The following is a 23,998-nucleotide window of genomic DNA, read 5'->3' on the forward strand; positions in this document are numbered from 1 at the left end:
TTTTTCATGATCACCTTCAGGGGTGAGAAGCATATAAGAAGTTCAAGATTCTGTTTTTGTACTTAGGTGACCAGGAAGTCCATGTAATAGTTAAAGAATTTGTCTGTTGGACCAATTAAGTATGAAGGATGGTTTCATTACTTTTTTTTGGGGGGGGGGAAGAAGGGGAAACTAGCCCTACTCTTCACAAAGTGGAAAGAACAACCACCAAAAAAGTTCTAAAAGATGTGGAATGACAATGACCAAATCTGGCCCCAGAAAAATTAAGAAAACACATTTCTCTTCTTTGAAGTGGGAAACCATACCCTTGTTTTGCCAACAAAAAATAATAAATCCTCCTCTTTTTAAAATCTATGTCATAAAAGACTTACTAGAGAAAAGGTAGAATTGGAATATATACAGAAATGAATGTGTCACATATAAAAAAAAGCACCAATAAAATGAGTTATTTTAAAAATCTTAGTTTGATCAATACTTTGCAGGTATTCACTTTTTATTGTAAACTTTTTTAAGAAAAATTTCCAGCACTGCTAAAATATAAAAGTGACATGTGAACAGCTATACTATATTTGCCAACTAATTCCAGTCAGAATTGCTGACCCTTCTTCTCATTCTCCTTTCCACTAAGGACACTCCCTAGTCCTCAGGAAAATCTTATTTGGTTTGGAAGTTTTTCAGACAGAAATCTTGATGTCTCCTATTATTTGTCAGTGATATATCAGTGGTATTGCACATTTAATAAACAGTGATAAAAATAAAATAAAAACTTTCTCTCCTATAGGAGGAGAGGCTGTAGAGGAAGGAGGCAAGGGATTCTTAGTTCAGATGTTAATTTACAGCCGAATTCTGAACAATCTGTTTAACAACCTTTTCCTAAGATGCACTGTCAAGATGAAAGATTTTTTTTTTTTCACGTTCCGATAAAAGTAGACCTCTGGGTTTAGTTTTTGAAACAGGGGAATGGATTTATTTATTCTGGTTATGGACCTGGGTCAACCGTCCTTCTCCCATGTGAAATTTCACTTAGAAATTTCACTGCGGGAGATGAATTTGTAACCCATTTCTCATGTTACCTACACCCAGAAAAACAAAATTCGATAGCTCAGAGTTTACAGGATGAGAGGATTTCCCATAAGTCAGAGTGTATTGGGAAATATGCTTTGTTCCCCCTCCTGAACATGGAATTCTTAACCAGAATATTTTCCCCAAAACATGTTCCCTTCACTCCCGTCAAGTCTAAGTCTTCCTACCTCCCCCTTTCCAGTCTTCCTGTGTTTGATGACCTAATAGCATTTTTCCTTCTGCATACTTTGGCACAGTCGCCTGGTCTGGCTGCTCGAATGTGTCTGAATCCACTGAAATTCCTGCATGTTCGCCCAAGATTAAGATGTGGGTCGCGTGTGTCTCTCGCTGGATGTGTATCCTTTTTTTGTTCTTTCCCCTTAAAGAAATCTCTCTATGTGCAACGTGTCTTGGGGGGAGGTGGTTAAGAGGGAGGGGGCAGATGTGAGGAACTGTCAGACTTGCACGTTTCCAATCGCATTACGTGAACAAATAGCATAGGAGCAGCACTGCCAAGAAACGCTTGTGTAACTTTGCAAATGTGCCAGAAAGTTTAAAATCTCGCATCCCTCCTTCTTCCTTCACTCCAGACACCAGCAAAAGCAGGACGACGACGATGAGAGGCTGCCCTCTCGCTTTTGCTTCTGCTCTTCTCCCCATCATTCTTCTATAAACACTGGGAAAGGGGGGGAACGGGTAAGACGCCACATTCGCGTTTTCTTTTATTTTTTTCAGTCTACACTCAATCCTTGGCGCTCCTCGGTAACTATTGAAATACTTCGGTAGACGGTTTTTCCTTCCCCACAAAGTGATTTTTTCCTCTGTATTTTGTTTAAACAACGCTTTTCGTGTCTGTGAGGATTAAAGGGGAGAGAAAGATGCATTTCCCTTCACCCGCAGTTATCCTTCTTCGGTTGCATCTGTGCGTACACTTGGGCTACATTTTGCAAGTGGCCTGCCAGCAGCCCCGACGAGACCCTCCTCCTCCAGCAGTATGGAGGCAAAAGATTCAGTGGGAGAACAACGGGCAGGTGTTCAGTCTTCTGAGTCTGGGCTCTGAGTACCAGCCTCCGCGCCGAAGGGCTCCGGCCGCTAGTTCCTCCGCAGTCTCCTCCGTCTCCTCCTCGCTTCCCCAGACGCCAGTCTTGCTGCTCAGAAATAATGGCACTTCCCAGCGCTCTCGTCCGCTGCCGTCGGTGAGAGCCCCGGTCCACCACAGTATGAACAGCAGGCGGCAGCCGGCGGCGCGGCACTGGTTCCAGGCTGGTTATCAGCCGTCTGGGCAACGGCAGCAGGCCGGACCATCGGCTTCCACCCTCCCTGCTGCCACCTCCACCACCAGCAGCAGCCCTAGGGGCCGCGCTCGGGGCTCCAGTCCTGCCTCCCAGGACCGCAACCGGACCCCTGCGACTAGTCGCCCCACTCTAAGCAACCTCAGAGCTCCGAGCCGAGTGGATGGTATGGTGGGCGATGACCCCTACAACCCCTACAAGTACTCAGACGACAACCCCTATTACAATTACTATGACACTTACGAAAGACCACGTCCAGGAAGTAGGCACAGACCTGGCTATGGGACTGGATACTTCCAGTATGGTAAGTGACAATCACAATCAGAAGTGCAAAAAATCCGAGATATCTCCTTCCTTTCCGCCACTCTCCTTACCCCGCCTCCCCCCACCCCCCAAAAAAGGGCCACCTTGCTGCTCCTTCTAAGAGGAGCCCAAAGATCAGATTCAGCCAGAACTCCGCACCCGTGTATGTCTTCCTGACCTACATAAGAGACTGCCACATAATCAGTCGCGAAAATCCTTCGGTTGTCTTCTTTTCTCCCGTCCCCATTGCTCCTTCTACCTAGTCTACCTAGCAGGGATTTTAGTGAAAGGATTCAGTTAAAGAAGGGAAGGATTTGAAGAAAAGAATGGGTAGGAAGGCTAGACTGGAAGCCGGGGTTAGTAACAGGGTTTCAAGGTGCTGGTGGCTTTCTGATTATTCTTGGCCGACTTGTAGGTCTCCCAGACCTGGTGCCAGATCCCTACTACATTCAGGCGTCCACGTACGTGCAGAGGATGTCCATGTACAACTTGAGATGTGCTGCGGAGGAAAACTGTCTTGCCAGGTAGGGGCCGGGGTCTTCTCCTGATCCTAATGCGGACTCTTCCTCTCTGCGCTGCTCTTCTCCTCCTGGAGTCTTGTCTATGGCAGCTGGGGTCCTGGACAGGTGGGAGATGGGAAGTGAAGAGGACAGGATAGTTGGAGATGATAAGATGAGAGTGCTTTTTTTTTTTTTTTTTTTTTTTTTTTTTTTTGGCCCCTGCTCATAACCATTCCAACTGTTGTGTAGAAAATGAAGAGAATGGCTTAGATTGAGACAGTGTCTGTTTATTTCCTTCTGAATCTTTGAAGCCCCAGGCTTATTTATATTCAAGTTTCAAAAGCAATGGGGTCTTGTTATCATGATTAAAGAAAAAGAAATTGTACTCGACTTAATAAAAAAGCCCACATACTTCTATGGGAAACAGCCATTCCCAGTAAAATGAATAAAACATCTGTAATTTGACCCTCCAGAAAAAAAAACACACACACACACACACACACACACACACACACACACACACACACACACAAAACCTACCCAAAAAAGAAATTATAGAGCATGTTAATGACCTCTTAGAAGACTTGAAAAGTATGTTTGCTACTGTGGTCTCATTCACTTGGCAAAGGTTGTTTTTTCCTCTTTTGGTTGTAGCTGTAATTAACATGTTCTGGCTTTACTTTTACAAGCCTCGAAGTTTTTGCTTTTTCAACAGCTTTAAAAGAAGGATCCTTGAAGAATAGAAATTGTTAGGTTTTGATACTGAACAGCCAATAGAGGGAGCCCAAGATGCTTTAGAAGGTGCCACCAAAAAAAAAAAAAAAAAAGTTAACTTTGAGAAGAAATTCCTTGGCATTTCAGAGAATGGTAACATATTCCAAGACAAGTCCAAAAATGTATTTAGGATTATAACTCTGTAAAGTAGGTCAAACCTTAACAGGCTTAAAAATGTGCTTTTTAAAAAACCAGCCTAGTGCAACTATATTGTTTGTATTTCAGAGGAAATCCCTCTACCAATGTAGCAAGTATCCAAAGCTACTGAGACATATACATAGTTTGTGTATGTCAGAGGCTTCATTGAAACCCTAATCCTTCAGGCTGGAGGAAATTTCCCATTCATTGCTTGACACTGCCTCCCTGTTTATTACTCATGGTAGTCATAAGTATTTGGGGATGCTGGGCTTCATGCCTCCTTTATGTTTATTCTTTGGCTAATTTTGGCCTTTCTGTTAGTGCTTCTTGCTTCTACTAAAGGAAGGAAAAAGAAATGACCCTCTAGCAGTACTGCAATATCTTTTACAATACTGTATAACCTTAGTGCTCTCTCATGGACTGAACATATTTATATATCATTTACTTGATTACCTGTTTAATTTGAACTTCATTTTAATGACATAGTAACTTAGATCCAGTATCTAAATACTTGCTCTTAAGTCCTAGAAGAAACTAACACTTGCTAGTTTTATGATCATTGACAAGAATTCTTGAAGTAATTATTTTATAAACATATAAAGTATCAGCCAAATAGGCGTCTTTATTTATCTGATACTGAGAAGTAGCATGGATCGATGATAGACAGCATCAGGAAGAATGGGATTCAAATCCTTACTTTTGACCAGATGAATGACCTATTTGCTTTGGACAATTTCTTAAGATTTATTTACTAAATCATAATGTTACTATCTAGATCTGCCTTGTTGGAGGGAGTTCCCTGAAAAATACTTAGATTCCCTTTTTATCCATGGTTCAGGATAATTCCTTGATTTTTTTAATTGGCTGGTGATATAACACAAAAAAATTGGGGAGGGGTAATTATTGTCCTTTTATTCATCTGGCTTTTAAGTGTCATCTCTTTATTTTCCTATGAGAAGGGTAAGGAGAAGGTCGATTAGGAAGCCACTATAGCTATGTTGTGACTATCTTTTTTCCACAACTGCAGTTCAGCATACAGGTCCGATGTCAGAGATTATGATAACCGAGTGCTGCTAAGATTTCCCCAACGAGTGAAAAATCAAGGGACATCAGATTTTTTACCAAGCAGACCAAGATATTCATGGGAGTGGCACAGCTGTCACCAGTGAGTGTGCTGATTATTGTACAGTACTCTTAAATCTCTCTCTCTCTTTTCTCTCTCTCTCTCTCTCTCTCTCTCTCTCTCTCTCTCTCTCTCTCTCTCTCTCTCTCTCTCTCTCTCTCTCTCTCTCTCTCTCTCTCTCTCTCTCTCTCTCTCTCTCTCTCTCTCTCTCTCTCTCTGTCTCTGTCTCTCCTCTCTCTCTCTCTCTCTCTCTGTCTCTCTGTCTCTGTCTCTCCTCTCTCTCTCTCTCTCTCTCTCTCTCTCTCTCTCTCTCTCTCTCTCTCTCTCTCTGTCTCTGTCTCTCTCTCTCTCCCTCTCTCTCTCTCTCTCTCCCCCTCTCTCTCTCTCCCCCCCCCCTCTCTCTCTCTCTCTCTCTCTCTCTCTCTCTCTCTCTCTCTCTCTCTCTCTCTCTCTCTCTTTCTTTCTGCTTTTACTTGGTTTTTGTAATGATGAATAGTCTTCAACTTTCTATAAAATGGTGGTATGATGCTGTCTCATTGTAATAATTGTTCACTTTTTCCCAAGTCATTTGGAAAAAAAGAAAAATGAGGTAATATGTCTCCCTAATCATTACAATCTTTAAATTGCTTGATAATGCTTGAAACTGCACATTAGTATGTTTTGAATTGAAAGTATTAAGTCTTGTCCACTAGAAAAGAATTCTATTTCCAAAATGACTTGTAGAGGAAAGGACTCTATTGGAATAAAGTCTGAATAAGTATGATATTCTTGTACAACTAATTTTGAAGTTTTAACATTGTGTTATAAAAGATAATTTTAAGGGCAATACAAATTAGATAATCAAAAAACTAAACGAGACCTTGAAAGATTAAACTAATCCTCACTTAAAAGAACTACAGCAAAACTCCCAAATAGATATTAGTCAGTCATATTTTTAAAGCTCTCTAGGAATTATTTCATTATCTTCATCCAATAGTTTTCAGCAATTTGAAATATTCTTTGTCCTCTCCACACTTGAGAGAGTAACTTAATATCTTGTTCAAAAGCTTCTTAATTACTTACAAAGTTACAATAAAGTTCCACTTTTTTCATGGAAAGGGTAGATAGCAAATTTATTCCACAAAAATATATTCCCTTGGATATAGAACTGGCCTTGCACTCAAGAAGACTGTTTTCGAATGACTTGTCCTTCCATACATATACATGTATACACACACACACACACATACTTATCTGCATATATCTTTATTTGACTGACCATGTGCAACTCATTTGACAAGAAGAGGGTCCCAAGCAACTTTCTAAGACTGTAAGTGGCAGAACAATTGCTAAGACCAGCATTGGTAGAGTTTCCACACTAAGAGTTTTCTGTATCAATGAAATCATAAGTCTGAACCAAAAAATGCATGCCATTTTGTTACATTTTTAATCACCTTAATATTATAAAAATTATTTCTAGGAAAGCAGAAAACAATAATTTGCTGCACTGCCAACTCATATCATGCCATACTTCCAATTTTTAACTTAAAGATATTGTTATTTCTTCTGTCTTTCCAAATTTTCTCTCCATTATGTATCTGAAGCCAAGTATTGAGCCTAAAGGGAAGATTGCCTTGCAGTTTCTTGAGATTACCTAGTCATTTAATATGTATTCCAGATTGTGCTTACTTTGTGGTCCACTTGGATACACAATCTTTTTTTGGATGCCATTGTGAATAATAATTCTTTATTTTTTCTGAGCATGTTTTATTTGTTCTCCCTTCCAGCTATCCCTATTTGAACTTGATTACCATTTTAAATGACTATGCCTTTACTTTGTCAATGTCAACTTGATTTCTGTTCCTGTAATGTGAAAAAGTATTTGCTTCTATAGTGATGATGAATGGAAAAACAGTGTAAATTCCTTATCTAATCCTTCATTTAAATGCTGACAAAATGGGTAATATAAAATTTTTATTTCTACTTAACAGATCACTTGCAAAAGGTCCCTCTTAATCTAGTGACAATTGATGTTTTAGTATTATCCTCCTTTCTGTCATTTCAGGAATTAAAACCTTAAGTTTGGCTACAGAAAGGTTATATTTAAAAACAAAATAAAATAAAACTTTGAATGGTCACCAATAATCTTATGAAAAGGAAATATTAATCACTGCTCCTTGAAAGAAATACAGCTGTACCCATACAGTATAATGGAAGAGATAACTGGATTTGGACTCATTAGACCTGAATCATTAGACTTTAGGTGTGCTGCTTACTACTTGTATGATGTTGGAAAAATGACTTCATTTTTCTGGTCCTCTTTTTTTTTTTTTTTTTTTTTTTTGCTTCAAAAGGAGGAAGATGACTTCTCCTCTAGATCTAAATTTATGAACTTATTCCAAGATCAAGTATCAACTACTTCCACTTAAAGTTCAGAATTTGTTAATTATCACGACACAATATAATACAAAAACAATATTACCAAAATCATAAGCCTCCTTTCAGAAGTAAAAGTATTAACATGAATTTCCCCAAGTTGATGTTTTTATATGTGGAAGAAAAAAAATTAATATATTTCTTTGTCCTTAAAATATATAATCACAATTTTAATGTGAAAAGAAGTTTTGGTCCAAGGAATCAGTTTTGATAGAAGACATGTTTTATGATATTAGTTTTCTATGAATTGAATGGTTTGACGTATAATCCAGTTTTTAATTAACTAATATACCTTTGTTGAATGGACTATCAGACATTACCATAGTATGGATGAATTCAGCCACTATGACTTACTTGATGCCAGTACCCAGAGGAGAGTGGCTGAAGGCCATAAAGCAAGTTTTTGCCTTGAGGATACTTCTTGTGATTATGGATACTATAGACGATATGCCTGTACAGCACACACACAAGTAAGTTCCTTCTACACCCCAAGCTTACAGGTCACAGAAAGAAACGACATACTCTATTTTTACTCTTGCAATTTTTTCTATTCGAGTTATTTTATTTAATAAGTCATCTTGTCAAAGATAAAAATACATGGGAAATGGAATGTATGTAGTTGCTTTTATAGATACATATATGTGTAATATAAATTCTTATAATATAGCTACATCTGATATGGATATATATTTATAATATATACATATAATACAGATATATGTGATACATAGTATACATATATAGTAAAAACAAGTCTATTCATTTATTTACACTATTACTATGGAGAGATAGACAAAGACAGAAAGAAAAAAAGTACAATTCATTCATTTCCACTATCTCTGTATATGTTTGTATATAGAATCCTTATCCTTTATGACAGCTACTTCTCATAACATAATTAAGACTAAATTAAGATTATAATAGCTTCTTGAATAGACAAGTAACATGGATTGGTATGGGGACAATTTTTTATATGTTGTTTAGCCAACTTGCTAAGTGACTTACATATCATTTGAACTATGCATGCTTATTTAAAACTATCTATCCCTTTCACCTTGCTAATACATTATTACAAGAATATAATAATTGAAAAAGGTAATTGAAGGGAAAAAGGGAAAGCAAGCTCCTTATAAGGTTATTTCCAAAAAGTCTGCCTTTTCAGTGATACATCTAAGAAGAGAAGGGTATAGTTACTCTCCCATGCATACATGTGTACACATTCTAAATTTCAAAGATAATTGATGTCAGATGCAGAGATCTGGGACTGATTTTTTTTTAAATACTGCTGAATTTAGCAGTTTACATGTTTTATAGTTGGAAAATGTGTGCTTCCATAGTTAAAGCTGTGTCAGTATTTCCATAAGGAGCCCCAATTTGTAAGTGGACAATATAGTTTCACTCCAGCATGAATTTTGGCAGGAAAAAAAGTAAATCAACATAATCTAGTCGAAAGCTGATCAGCAGCTGGGATCTTGCAAAGTAAATCTGTATGCTAGAGAAGAAAACTTTTTAGAGATATATATTTATGTTATATCTTTTTCTGAACTCAAAACATCACAGCATATAGAGAAAAATATATAAAGTCCATGCATTGTTGGACAAATATTTATTCCCTAGAAGAATAAGCTGCACATCTATAAGCAGGTGTGTGGTCTAGTATGATTTTATTATATATATTTACATTGTAGGGTGTTGTTGCCAATATTATCTTTGTATGCAGATGAATAAAAAATGACCTGGAATCCATTTTACATTATGTACAATTTCATAATGTCCTTTAGGTGACATCTAATTGTATCTTCTGTAAAGCCTGGGTTTGTTTATGATTCTCTCTCTTTGTCCTAAGAGTTGTAGAGTCCTTTTACTCAAAAAAGGCTGCTCCATTTCTTCTGCCTATACAAGCTGGTCATAAATCTGAAGTCCTGTTTGAAGTTGTGCCTTAGTGTATATTTATAGAACCCCTACATCCTAGGCTACTGAGAGTCACATAATAACACACTGGTCCTGATCTACCATTTTCTTCACAAACATTCAACCCAACAGAAAGATTTCCCAACAAACACTTTTATTTTAATGATTAGTTGTATTTTAGAAACTTTTGAGTGAATTTGGTTTTATCATTTTAAATTGTAACTTTCTTAGTTGACTCATAAAAGCCAGAAGCCAGATGAGATGTTTGTTGATCTGAGTCTTTTCTTTTTAATTGGGAAATGTCAGAGGTCTTAACTTATTGTGTGCACTTTTGTTTTCCCTAACATTGGAACAATAACCTAAACTTGGTATGGTGTCAAAGTTTTAGCTAAGATTTAGTTTGCTAACAGAATTCTATTATTACAATATTATGTATCATGTGATTATAGCCTTAAGACTATGCTAATCAAATTTTATTCTCATTTTTTAAGGGACTGAGCCCTGGGTGCTATGATACCTATAATGCAGATATAGATTGTCAGTGGATTGACATTACAGATGTAAAACCTGGAAACTACATTCTGAAGGTAGTGGACCTGAATATGTATTTAGATTGCAAACCTCTGTGAACATCTATGGATTCAGATATTAAGTCATCATAGGACTTGACATGATTTACAGAGGTCATTTGAGACCACACTTTTGCCTACCCAGACAGATGAAAATTTGTCTTGTTTGCAAGACTTTCCTTGTCACTCATTCAAAGTTTAATAAACCCATCTAATTAATTGCTCAAGTTTTAGTTTAAGACTATTTCCTCTTGTTCTAGTCTACATGGAAACAAAGAACAGCTAGCTAATGTATAATGATGACATCTGAAAAATAAACATTATTTGTTTCTATTAGGTCAGTGTGAATCCCAGCTATTTAGTGCCTGAGTCTGATTATTCAAACAATGTTGTACGCTGTGACATCCGATACACAGGACATCATGCATATGCCTCTGGTTGTACAATTTCACCGTAAGTTCCTTGTACTTTTTAGTTTTCTTTACAAATGTGTTATTCCTTGGTCTATCATAACATTTATTAATTACTATGAGTGTTTCTCCCTTTCCCTAAATTCTCTCTTAAATTGTAAAAATAGAAAATATTACAGGAGTAGAATGATTACATAATTAAGGTCCATTCTTTTTGCACTGATAGTAAGGGTGACAGTACAAAATGGTGGGTGTGTAAAGAGTTCTTATTTCTCTACTTAGGACCAAAATTTCACATAATTTGGTGCTATGACCACAGGTGTTATAAAATGTAGAAACTGTTATCAGGTATGGTTATAGAATGTTTTGTTTTTTTTAAAAAAAAAAGTGTAAGACTCTCACATTTTCCACATCTTCCAAATAATGTGCATATACTGCATATTTGAATCATATTAAACATAACTCAAGAAGATATCCATAACCATGCAATGCCTCCATGTCAAAAATGCTGGAAAAATATCTAAAGGCTGGGTAACACAAATTTCTAGCTGAGAGAATCCTAGATAGCAAAGACTTCTAACCATAGATTTTATGTTATTATTAACTTGGTTTAGTGGAGCAATACCAACAAATGAATCCTTTCACAGAAATTGGGATAGTTCTGAAAAGGAGAGCTTCAAATATATTTTTCTAATTCAATTAGTTGATGCCCATAAAAACCAGCATTAACCTGAGGGTTTCTTTAATGAAAATAATGTGGCAGAATAACTGAATTTAATTTCTGTAAATGTTTGTGAGAGTATCTTATGTACATATTAGATTTGTTTTTCTGTAATGATGTCTACTCTTCTTCCTCCTATTACTAATTGTAATTAACATTAAATAGTGCTTACTATATGCCAGGAATCATGGTAAGTGGTTTACACTAATTATTTTATTTAATCTTCCCAACAATCCTGTAAGGGAGATACTATTATTATTCCTGTTTTATAGATCAAGAAACTGAGGGAGAGGTTAAGTGACTTGTCCAGAATCACAAATATAGTTAGTGACAATATACAAAGGGAACTTTACATGTAGATAGTTTGGCAAAATTCAATTTGCATAAAAGTTTGTCCAACTGTCTGATTTGGAACAAGTCATAATATTTTATACCTCGATTTCCTCATCTATAAAATGAGGACATGGACCAGACTCAAAGAATCACTAAGGTCGATCTGAAATGTTATTGTTCTATACTGAATTCTCATCCCTGGATACAACTTTTGTGGTGGACTTTTTTGAGAGAAAACTTAAAAATTGTAATTAATGAAATTAATATTCAAGGAGATATTTTCAGAATTTACTCAGGATGTATGGCCCTTAGACCATGTTGTTAATTATCTAGAAATAAAACCTTAATATTTTAATATGAAATAAATTTTTCAGAATTTTCATACAGTATATATGGACTAAAAGGGGGAACATGTAGTATTTACTTTGGTTTTGTATTGTTATTTCATTGATAGAGGCAGCCTCTTTGATCATACAGCTATATGTATCAGTGGTGAACCTTAAGTCGATATCATCCTGACATTAAAATCAGCTTTTTAATCCATGATATGAGGCTGCCTCTCATAAAAAATGAGGACTCCTACAAATCTTCTTGATCTAAAATTCTATTATTCAATGTTAATTTCTCATGCCTGGATAAAATTTATTGTTAGAAAATTTATAACTTACCGTTTGGATTCCATGACATAAGAATTCACATATTCAGTCCATGGCAATAACTTTTAACCTACCTTCTATTTACAATAATAATTAATTTACCAATATGATTGTAATATTTCTTTTATAATTACAATTATTTACAGAATTGTGATTCTTCACATCTTAGTATGAATTTGTATACTCAAGACCTCCAGTTTTACTTTTTAATAGTTTTATTTTTCTCTTATCTGACTCACTATGTGCGATCCCTTTTGGGATTTTCTTGGAGAAAATACTGGAGTGGTTTGTCATTTCCTTCTTTAGTTTATTTTATAGATAAGAAAACTGTGCAAAGAGGATTAAGTGATTTGCTTAGGATCATACTGTTAGTAAGTGTCTGAGGCTGGCTTTGAATATAGGAAGAGATTGATCCACTGGGTCAACTAGGCTCTTTTCTTACTTATGCAATTCTACTAATTTTTCATAGGTTTTATTTAATATTTTGAAGCTGAAACTGCGCTTATTAGATATATAACTACTTTTCTTAAACATTAGTGACCATTTACTAAGGATCTTTAAGTATATGTTTTTTATTATTTGGAAGAAGGATCTTGCTTCCATATCTTGTGCCTAAAGTCAGGAAAGGCAAAATAGGAAAATTTTAATGACTGCATTTCTACAGAATGTATCATGTGTACCAACTTTTCTCCCTCTCTCTTTTTTTCATTTAGGTACTAAGAGGCAAAACAAAAAGTAAAATTAAAAAAAAAAAAAGAAAAAAAAAAGTGGATGAACCAATGCCTGATGTTTTGAACTGAAAAAAAAGAAAGAAAAGCAACCTAGATTAACTTCAGTAGGATGTAAATGGGAAAGAGCACAGAAAATACAAAAGGAATTATCATTTGGACTGCTTAATAACAAAACATAACTGGATTTTAAGATTGGGATAATTTCATTTACACTTATGATATAGTTGTGGTGAATTATGTAAAGTGTTTCAAATTCCACAGTTAAGATCATTTGCTATTTCAAAGAAACTTGCCTTGTACTGCTTTGGGAATTTGCATACAAGCCAGCAAAATATTTGTTTCATTGAACTATTAGTGAATGAGCTGAAACTGTTTTGTGCAAAAAAATTTTACTGTGCTAAATTACAACAAAATATAGTGACCAATTTGTAAATTCTAGCAAAAATTAATTTGAAAATGTTAATCCTACAAATAAATATTGAAATACTGGTGCTGAGGAAAGAATACACATTATTGATTTCAAGAAATATTAATATATAGCAGAGAAATGTCAGTATAAGTATTAAGATAGTTACATTTCTATATAAAATTGTTTACATTTTTAACAGTAGTTAATAAACCCTTTTCTTTCTTCCAAATACATAGCTCAATTCTAACACAAATCAGATTTAGTTTTCAAATTAATTAAGAAATTGAACCACACAATCCAAATCTAATTATTTTTTATGATGCCTTGTTTGTCTCTTTGATCTATGTCTATGGCTAGAGATATTCAAAATTACATTCTTAAAATGACAAGTCAGGCTACCATCCAAGTAAGATACAATTTTTGTAATATGGGTAATCTTCAAGCTAATAGAAGTTTAAATAAAATATTACCAACACTTATCTTCTCAGGTCACAACGAAAAAGTAGGTAGCCCAAAGCATTGATGCATATTGAAAACCTTTTTTTATATGAATGGAAGACACATTTTTTTGTCCCTAGTATATTTTTTTATCTTTCATACTTGATATTTTTTACACATAAGAATCACTAGCACATTTTATTGTTGAAGAGATTATTCATATCAATAAAATCACAGATCCATTGAAATATATAAAACTATAATTAAAACGTTTTAAGTATTATGCAGGATATATGACTTATGTCTATGTAATAATGGATAATCAAATTAGGTCAATAAGGAGCTAATCACTAATATTTTTTTCTGAAAAGTTTAGCCCAAATTAGTATATGGCATTAATTATTAGCGTAAGGGGACAAAGAAGAAGGATATTTTCTGTAAAGCAACAAGCTGTACTGTATAATAAGACAGCTGTGATATTACTTTTAAACTGTGAAATAATTTGCCACAACAGAATTTGGATAGCTTCTGTTTTTCCTGAAAAGCTGAAGATGCAGTTTAAGTTATCTACACTTGAAATAAAACTATTTTAAAGTTAGTGGTGCTTAAGCAGAAATTATCATAAATTAAACAATATTTAAAAATCTAAATTCTAACATGCTTTTAAATAATTCCACAAAATGTTACATAGAAAAGTGAACTGACATCTACATGGTTTATAAAACCAAAAGGCATAATTGTTGATATTTACTAAGCATCTGTTGTGTATATAGTACTATAAAAGGTCCTATCATAGATGAAAACATAGTTTACAATATACATCTTGCCTTCCAAATTCAAATATTTACCAATATTTAGTAGTATATATATTGTGACACTGAAATAGTCACAAAGCTTTTAAAGAATCTGTATCTGGGCTATGGAATTATTTCTTTAATTGTGATCTTTTCTAGTAGAAGTGATCTTAAAACACTTATTTTTGAACTACTGTCGATATTATTATTGAGCCAGACTGGCATCTAAAGATACATATCTTTTTGTTAAAAGTATATTGATTTAGAACTGAAAGGGATCTGTGAGAATCTAGTTAATTTCAATGCGATAAATGAACCATTCTCATATAATTTTATAGATAAGGAAATTGGGACCCAAGAGATTAGGTGATTTGTCCAAAGTGAAGATTTGAAGTAAAGGCCTTTTCTCCAAACACCTCTGGTTCTTCACATACCTGTCCTTTAAAAACTTTGATTAGTTTTTAGATACATAAAAGTCACAAATGTTACATTGACTATGCCATCTTGTTATAAGCACTTTATGTGAAAAAATTATTACAAGATGTAGGAATGATACAGGCTGAAGTGACCAAGTTATCATGCTTCAGCAGATCAAAGATCTAGCTGAAAGGGACCTTTATAGGCCAACTGTTTCAATTTTCTAAGATGAGGAAAAGTTTGTGTTACAAAGACCATTTTTAAAGTCATGCAAGCAGATGCGACTAATATTCATAAGCCTTTCCCCAACACCTCAAAAAGGCTGCATTTTAAATTTAATATTTAATTACTTGATTTTTGTCAACAAACTTCATTTTTAAGGGAGTTCTACTCTGTCCTTCTCCTATAATTTCAACTTTGAGCTCTGGAGAAATTAATTCTAATGACCACCCAACCCCATATAATAACAGCATATATTACTAGTAACAGATATTAATCAATAAAGCTCTAAATAAATTGAAAGATAAATAGAAAGAAAAGTTGAAATAAAAATACAGGAATTCTGAAAAGTCTAGCTTCAACAAATAAAGGCCAGGGGGAAAAATTAATTTTTAAACTCATTATTTTTACATATCATTTAATTTTACATACCATATGTTCTTTCAGATAATCTGATAATTCAGGTATCTTACAATTAAATCAAAAAATTTATCCAGATTCCAGATTCCCCTAAAATCATCACTGCTTCTTTTATTTTATGCTAATGAATCAAAGAAAAGAATTACATATTTTTAGAAAAATCTTCATATTTTTGATGTAAAAGTTTAATTAAAATATATATTATGTAATCAATTTACTAGGAATTATTTAAAAAATGAAACTATTAAGAACTATGGTCTCAAATACATTGAAATTTTTCCCTTGGAAGTTTGTTTGAGAATTATTCTAGAAATAATGTTCTCCAAATTTCAGATTTTAGAGGAAATTCAACCCAACAACTGTGTGGAGCTAAGAGATTAACCATATATCAGTTATTTTTCAAAGGTTCCTTTCAAAGTGCTGCTGGATATTTTTTGATAACTATAAAATAAGGATCTGACAAAATCAAATAAAATGGAGCCAAAAAAAAGCTTCATCTTTATTTTGCACCAAAGTTTATTGTGCATGTCAGCTTTCAATTCCTGTCAAACTTTTTTTTTTGAAGAATTGTTATCTATCCAATCAAAAAAGTTTCAGTCATAAGCATCCAAAATTTATCTTAACTTGTTTTATACTACCACTTGCAATTAAGATATGTCCATAGATAATGCTTCTTTTTAAATGGTGCTGAATTATTTCAACATGAATGTAAAAAATAGGATTCCATACTAATGGGAAATGAGCATTTAAAGTTTAACTCAGAGAAAAGTCCCTTTTCAATGTTTTGAGTTTTTAATATCTCCCTCTTTCTTTAGGATTTGTCTTTAAAATCTTTATAACTTTATTTGAAAGTTTTTATTTAAAATATTCTGATGCATTATATTCTTTAGTGCACTTTCATATTCTTTTCTTGTATGTCCATATTATGATTGCAAAGTTTATACAAAATGACTTGAATAAACAGTTTCAAGTATTGGGGTTGTCTAAATGTTCTGCTTATGAATAGAGAATCTGAATTTCAAAATGTTTCCCTAAATGACTTTTAAATAGATGGTTGGTTGGTTGGTGGTTGTCCTTAGTTCTTAAAGATGACCAAAATGACATCACTATGTTAAGAGTCAAATTACAGTATGTCTAACTGTGGCTGATCAGACCAATATGAGCTCAGAATGCTCTGCCACAGGTCAGGCACAAATAGTCCCTATGAACATTTGGGGTGGATTCTTTAACTTTATGCATCTTGAATTTCTTGTGAGCTACTGCAATTCTGCTTTGCTCATAAAGCACAGCACCTTCTCTGATAAGAGCTGGGTAGTCCTGTGCCAGTGTTTTCCATGAAATGCAAACTATTCTAAAGTTCTTAAAAGAGCCCTTGAAAGTGTCCTTGTCTCATTTTTTCTGATCACCATGTGAGTGCTTGTCCTAGGCAAGTTCTCTATAAAATGGTTTTTTTCGCATGATTACATTTGACATTTCAACAATGTGGCCAGTCAACATGACAACTTGCTCTCTACAGTAGAATTTGAATGTTTGGCAGTTTAGCTCAAGAAAGAACTTCAGTGATTGGTGCTTTATCCTGTCATCTGACCTTCAGACTCTTTCTAAAATAATTCAAATGGAAGCAGTTCAGTTTCCTGGCATGGCACTGGTACACTGTCAAGGTTTCACAAATTTACAAGAACCCTGTAGACCTTTGGTTGATAGATAAACATTTAAGTGACTGTTATTTTACCTGATTGGGCTTTCTTTTTTTTTTTGTCTAAGACCATCTTCTTTACTTTTAAAAATAAGGGGGTCTCTCCTTCTGTCCCAGGCTAGAGATCCAGGGCCTATCTCTGCTACATATACATAGGAGCTTTGACCTACTCCATTTCTGAACTGAACAAGTTTACATCTTCTTAGGCAACCTTTGCATCTGTGGGCCTGCCATACTGATGCATAAGTTAAGTTAGGACACTTGATCCACATAACTCACCCAATGCAGCTTAGAACTCCCAAGCTCTTGGTATCTTGCCAGCATCATTTTTATTGGTAGCTGAGATTATAGACAAGCTCCATCATGTCAAGTTCTAGCCATCTTCTAAGAAAGCAAAAGATCCTTTGGCCAGAGAGCTTAGCATGGAACCAAACCTACCTCTACTTTATTTGAATTTTTATCAAATTTTAGATCAAATATACTAAAACCACAGAATTTCAGAGTTAAAATGAACTACAGAAGACATTTGTTCCACATATACTAGAATATCCTCTGTAAAACATATCATATTACTCCATAAAACAAAATGAGGCATAAATTTTTTGAATATTTGTATTTCCTAAAGAAATGATTATTTCCTATTTTAAACATTTTTTTTAAAAGTTGTTCTTTATATTATGGTGACTTTTTAGTATTCCTGCTTGTTAGGGATAATACTAATAATAATAAGAAACAAAGGCCAATCCTATCTTGCGGACAGCTTTTGTTGCCTTTTAGGAGAAAACTGAACTGTGGTCCTATCACATATGGTGGTGATGAATTAAGGATTTTCTGAAGGACTTTTCAGCAAAACTCCAACAATTCTAGAGCTAGGAACTTATGCTCGCTAACCCAGCACTTTCTGCATCCCACTTCTCATGCTTTTGGCAGTGAGACTTCACTAACAGACCTAGGGACATGGTAGATCTACATCAAAACTCATCCCTCTACTCTAATTCCTTTTTCTTCTAGTGGGAAGAGCCCTTACAGTGATAGGGAAGTTATCATAGTCTTAAGAAAGCCAATTTGGCCTTCAGAACAAAAGCTTATTGAGGGCTATAAACTGCAAAACTCTGACCTGCTAGTGTCAAGGAAAGCAGACTCTCAACTGCTAGTACAAAATATTCAAGCCACATTTAAAAAATGCTCCAAATCTTTTAATAATAACGATAAATAAAAAGCAAAACAAAGATGACATTTTACTTTATATCCTGCAAGTTGGCAAAAATAACAATAAATAGAAAGTCACTTTTGGAGTGGTTGTGAGAGGATACATACACTAACACATTGTGGGTGGAATTGTGAAATGGTACAACCATTTTAGAAAACAATTTGGTAATGGAAATAAAATGGCTAACGTCTATATTCTGAGCATGAGAGACTATTACTGAGCTTATACATCAAAGAAATCACTGATCAAAGAAACCCAACTATGCCAAAATATTTCTAGAAGCACTTTTTGTGATAGGTGAACTGGAGACAACATAAATGTCCATCAGTAAGGAAATGGCTAAACAAATTGTAGCACATAAATGAAATAGAGTACTATTGTGCTGTAAGAAAATGTATATGATGAATACAGAGAAACATGGAAAAATCCATATGAGCCAATGCAAAGTAATGAAGTAGCAAGAAAACAATATAAACAATGACTACAATGTAAATAGAACATCTCACCAAAAAAAAAAATAAAAAAAAAATAACAAAATTATAAAAAAAATTAAGTGGGACTTGAACAAGGCAATATAAGAAGATACCTCCACGCTATCCTGGTTCACAGATGCATTACATATACATTGCCTGCTTTAAGATTTTCCTAAGATTTGTGCTGACTTTTTTCTTTCTTTCAAAAACAAACAAACAAAAAAAACCCAAAACTATTTGCTACATGGGATGACGCTCAGGGAAAAGTGGGGGAGGATAGATGGGATACAATGATGAAGCAGAAAGCATCAATAGACTTTTCTTAAAAGAAGTATTGGGAAGGGTTTCTTATAGAAGTTGGCATTTTAGTAGGGAATCTGAAGAAAGTCAGGAAAGATAGGAGATGGAGATGAGATCAGACATCATGTTTTCCACCTCTTCTCTTGAAAGGCTAATGCTTTGAAGGGATTCTCCAAGCAATAATCTTTTTCAATATTCTCTAATTCTTTCTGCCTTTTAAACAATAAGCAAATAAAACCCCTCTCTCAGACATTGCTATCTCAGGTACCACTGCATAGTCATGTTGAATAGGATGTTCAGAGTTGTCTTCTCAAAGAATAATGGCACACAATAAAGTATTATCAAATTATGACTTCTGGAAAGAAGGCTTGGCATAGCTCTTGCCAAACTTTTTATAAATGTATTTATTTTTTCTTTGTTACTTCACTGCTTCTGTCTTATAATCTTTTTAAAGAAAACTTTTATTTACTGAGACCTTCCAATTAAGGAAGGTATGGGAGGCAGACTAATTAATAATCTAAGCATACTTATTGTAGTAAAACCATGAAGTTCACAACCAAATTGACTAATTGTCAAGAAATCCAATGAGATGGTTAACATGGAAATATTTTTCATGACTTCAAATGTACAATTGATATAATTTTGCTAGTATTTCCAATGGGCAAGAATTTGTAACAAAAAATGCTAAAAATAAATTTTAAAAAATCTAATGAGAAACTCTATTAATAGTGACTTCTGCCCTACCCAAAAGTCCGAGAGCAATAAGAAATGGGATTCCCAGCAAACCCTGTGCCAGTACCAGGAGAAGGTAGCCCGCAAATATGACCAAAGATGCACATAAGGCTACATTTTTAGAGAAAGCAAGCCACCACACACCCCCATCCTCTAAAGCCCTAGAGTGGTGACCTCAAGAGTTCCTGAGAGTACCAGCACAGTAAGTGTTCAGATTAGAATATTTCAGGCTCAAAGGTTCCAGATTCCTAACAGTGTCCTTAGACTGTTAAGGGGCAGGTCAATTCTCTGCAAGCCACCACCCAGAGCTGTGGATCAAACATTTAAAGGAGTTTCTAGGTAGCCTTTGCTGACACAGGTGTTGCAGACTGGGAATGAGATAAATTGGAGGCAGAGGGAAGAGGAGAGAGGTCAGACAACACAACATCCTCTCAGAGAGGTCAGAGAACAGCAACTGCCTCTCACAAGAGGAGATCCATTCAGCAGGTCTGGGTTGGATCTCCAACAGCCACTGTCAAGTGGCTCCCATGTATTCCAACATTGGACACCAGAAATGGTCCTAAAGACCCAGAACTCTGAACCCAAATTATCTAGGAGAGGAAGAGAAGAATATAGTGGTTGGCATAAGAAACCAGGTGACCCTGGATGAGAACAAGAGGGGCCAACCACCCCATCTAAAAGAGCTACCTGGCTTTGGGACAAAAATCCCATTTCATGAACTAAAACAAAACTAGAGAGATAAATAAATCAAATAATTAGCAAAACACTGAAAAGTATCAAAAATGATTGAAGATCTAGATTTCCAAAAAGGAACAAAATAAACTCATAAAAACTTTTAGCAAAAATCCCAAGGAGGGCAAAAATATTTTCCATAAGTAGTGCATGAGTACAAAGAAAATAATACAGGAGATTAAAAAACAAAACAAAACAAAACAAAACATTCTGGAAGAAAGAACTAGAAAGAGAACAGCTAAGAACAGAAAACTGCACCTTGATCATATAATAGATTTCCTGAAAACTAAAATAGACAAAATAGAAATTAATGACTCCATGAGATAGCAAGAAATATTAGAACAGAATTAAAAGATTGAAAAATTAGAAGATAACTATAAAAACCAACTGATTTATAAAAACAAGTCAAGGTCAAATGATATAACAATTATTCAATTCCCTGAAAACCATGATCAAAAAATAAAAATGCAAATATGTATATTCCAAAGAATCATAAATTAAAATTATCCAGCTCTATTAGAATTAGAGGACAAAATGAACATAGAAAGAATTCATTACTTATCTCCTCAAAGAACTCTGTAAAGAAAAATCCTAGGAATATCATAGCCAAAATCCATAGTTCTAAGTCAAAGAAGAAAAAATACTGACAACATTGAGAGAAAACAGTTCAAGTACCAAGGAATCATAGACCTGACAGCTTCTACTATAAATTGAGAATAATCCCATAGGGAAAATAAGTAGACCATGAGATAATTTTCAAGTATTTTTGATGAAAAGACCAGAAGTAGGAACTTTGAAATTCGAACATGTCAAAGGAAACATAGAAAAATGAAAAATATCTGAGCAAATGGACGACAGATGATAATCTAGGGTTAGCATTCTATTAAGAGGGAGAAAAAAATTCCTTTTTAATATTTTCAAAGGGTTTAAGGGATTTAAATCAGAAAAAGAGATCCCAGGGGTAGACTGATTTATTTTGAGGTCTTCATGAATTGGAAGGAAAAGGGATATAAGTATATCAGTACAGAAAAGGAGGTATGATTTGCTATTTTACAATTGGAATATGTGAGTAGAGGATACAATTACAAAGGACTGGGAAAAGTGGACTTATCACTTAACAGTAATGGACAAAGGAAGTTTGAATATGAACACATACACACACAGAGTCTGCTGTAGAAATACACCAGTCTTGACAAAGAAAAAAGCTGAGATAGAGGATAGAAAAGTGGTTAAGAAGGAAAATAATAATAGGCAAGGAATAACCACATGTAAAACAAATTTCCTATGATGAAGGGAGGAATAAAAGGAGAAAATAAAAAGATTATAATACGATATAATATATATGTATATATACATATATACACACATATATATATATATATATTATATATATATAATATAGGTTTTTTACATGCATCTGCGATCCTTGAGGAATGTGTGAACAAATTGGAATATAACTGCACCCCCAAAAATTGGAAGGGATGATTTCAGAGAATTCTGATGCAGACACAGAGTAAGTAAAATGGAAAAGGAAAACAATAAGACAGCAACATTGTAAAGAAAAACAACTTAAGGGGAAAAAAATACATAAAAAATTAATGAATAAAGAGGCCAACCATATCTTTAGAGGATGTATGGCAAAGTATATCTAGCTCCTGACAGAAAGGTATAGATACAAGATGAGGATACATATTTATAAACATGCTCATAATACAAACTTGTTTTTGCTTACTTGTTATAAAATTGTATTTTTCTTCTCTTGATTTCTAATGGTGGGAGAGGAGGAAGGAAAGGTCAGCAAGTGTTATACCCCCTGCCAAAGTCTACTGTAAAATGTACAGAGAACAGAAGAAAGTTCGGAAAGAAATAAATAGAGCTGTTTTGAAGTCATGTATAGAAATTATATATTTTCTAAAAAGTAGGTAGTATGAAATGAAAATTCAGTTTTCTATAGCAATCTTCTTGCATTTTTATTATGTATATAAAAATGCTTTTAGTTGTTTAAATTGTGAATTAAAAAATAAAAATAAAATTAAAAAAGTTTACTGAACATTTCATAGCAAGGGTGATAGTTTCTAGATTGATGGTATAATACTTTCCTTCTGAAATTGCCTTATAAAGAATATATTAAGGAGAGAGACAAGAGAAAAACTTGGAGGAAGTGATATATGCCTGTTTAGCTAAGGGAGAATAATTTCTAGGAAATACAAATCAAAGCATAAAAACAAAGTTTAAAACCATATGTTAATGACAACATAGAACCTGCACAGAATTTTCATCTTTCAAGCTGACATGGAACCAATAATGTAATTTTTGTCTTCTACAGAATAGATTTTTAATACATTGCAGAATGATTATTAAAGATGGGATTAACTGGATCATTTAGGAGTTATTTTTAGTAAAACTGCATGGAATAAACTGTCATTACATGGCGCTACTTTAAGTAAAATCATTTAACTAAAGAGAAATCAAGTAGATAAGTACACATTAAAAAAAAAAAAAAACTTTACAGGACATTTCAAATTCATACGATACTTTTCTTAAAATGATCCCAAGGAAGTGAAAAGTTTGCAATTTAAATGTTTGCTATGTTTTAGATGTAATGCTAAGAGCTATAATTAAAAAAACAACAAACTACCATTAAAATCTGTCTGTTTCTGCCTTCAAAGAGTTAATGGGGGAGACAACCTGGAAAATAATTAGGCATATATATCTACATCTAAATACACATGAACACATGTGCACACACAAATATAACTGATCAACTTATACTTGTTATATGACTGTGATGACTGCATCAGCACCTTAGATACCTTAGAATCAGCTGGAGTCAGGATAAGCAAAAGTCCTTGATCTTTAGGGATAGGAGTGAATTGGATGTAAGCAGAATCTCCACAACCTCTCTTCTTTGTCTCCCACCCAGAAGTGACCCTGGTTAGTCTTACTCCACCCCCTAGTCCCTCCTACAATTCTCTGTGTACACCAAACGATTGGGCCAGCACAGGATAGTGGGAAGGGCCATTTTCCAAGCAGATTCTTTTTTTTTTTTTCTCCATAGTTTTTATTTACCAGATATATATGCATGAGTAATTTTACAACATTGGCAATTGCCAAAACTTTTGTTCTAATTCCCCCCCCCCAAAAATGGCAGGTTGACCAATACATGTTAAATATGTTAAAGTATAAATTAAATACAATATATGTATACAAGTCCAAACAG

At 34.3% G+C, this 23,998-nt stretch overlaps 1 protein-coding gene across 3 annotated transcripts; it reads left to right on the forward strand.

Annotated features, from left to right (window-relative positions):
• The first annotated feature begins 1,262 nt into the window (after window positions 1–1,262).
• LOX (lysyl oxidase) lies at window positions 1,263–13,023 on the forward strand. 3 transcript variants are annotated; one of them, XM_074281518.1, is made up of 8 exons: window positions 1,263–1,418; window positions 1,660–2,658; window positions 3,073–3,181; window positions 5,097–5,234; window positions 7,921–8,077; window positions 10,010–10,105; window positions 10,425–10,540; window positions 12,921–13,023. In XM_074281518.1, the coding sequence occupies exons 2-8, from the start codon at window positions 1,941–1,943 to the stop codon at window positions 12,925–12,927; spliced, it is 1,341 nt and encodes a 446-aa protein (XP_074137619.1). In that variant the 5' UTR covers window positions 1,263–1,418; window positions 1,660–1,940; the 3' UTR covers window positions 12,928–13,023. The 3 variants fall into 3 exon arrangements, with proteins under 3 accessions (XP_074137619.1, XP_074137618.1, XP_074137620.1); XM_074281517.1 differs by lacking the exon at window positions 1,263–1,418 and having other exon boundaries at window positions 1,517–2,658; XM_074281519.1 differs by lacking the exons at window positions 1,263–1,418; window positions 12,921–13,023 and having other exon boundaries at window positions 1,517–2,658; window positions 10,425–10,544.
• Window positions 13,024–23,998: the final 10,975 nt, after the last annotated feature.

This window comes from Sminthopsis crassicaudata, chromosome 1, assembly GCF_048593235.1.
Source record: "Sminthopsis crassicaudata isolate SCR6 chromosome 1, ASM4859323v1, whole genome shotgun sequence".
In the NCBI taxonomy this organism is placed as follows: Eukaryota; Metazoa; Chordata; class Mammalia; order Dasyuromorphia; family Dasyuridae; genus Sminthopsis; species Sminthopsis crassicaudata.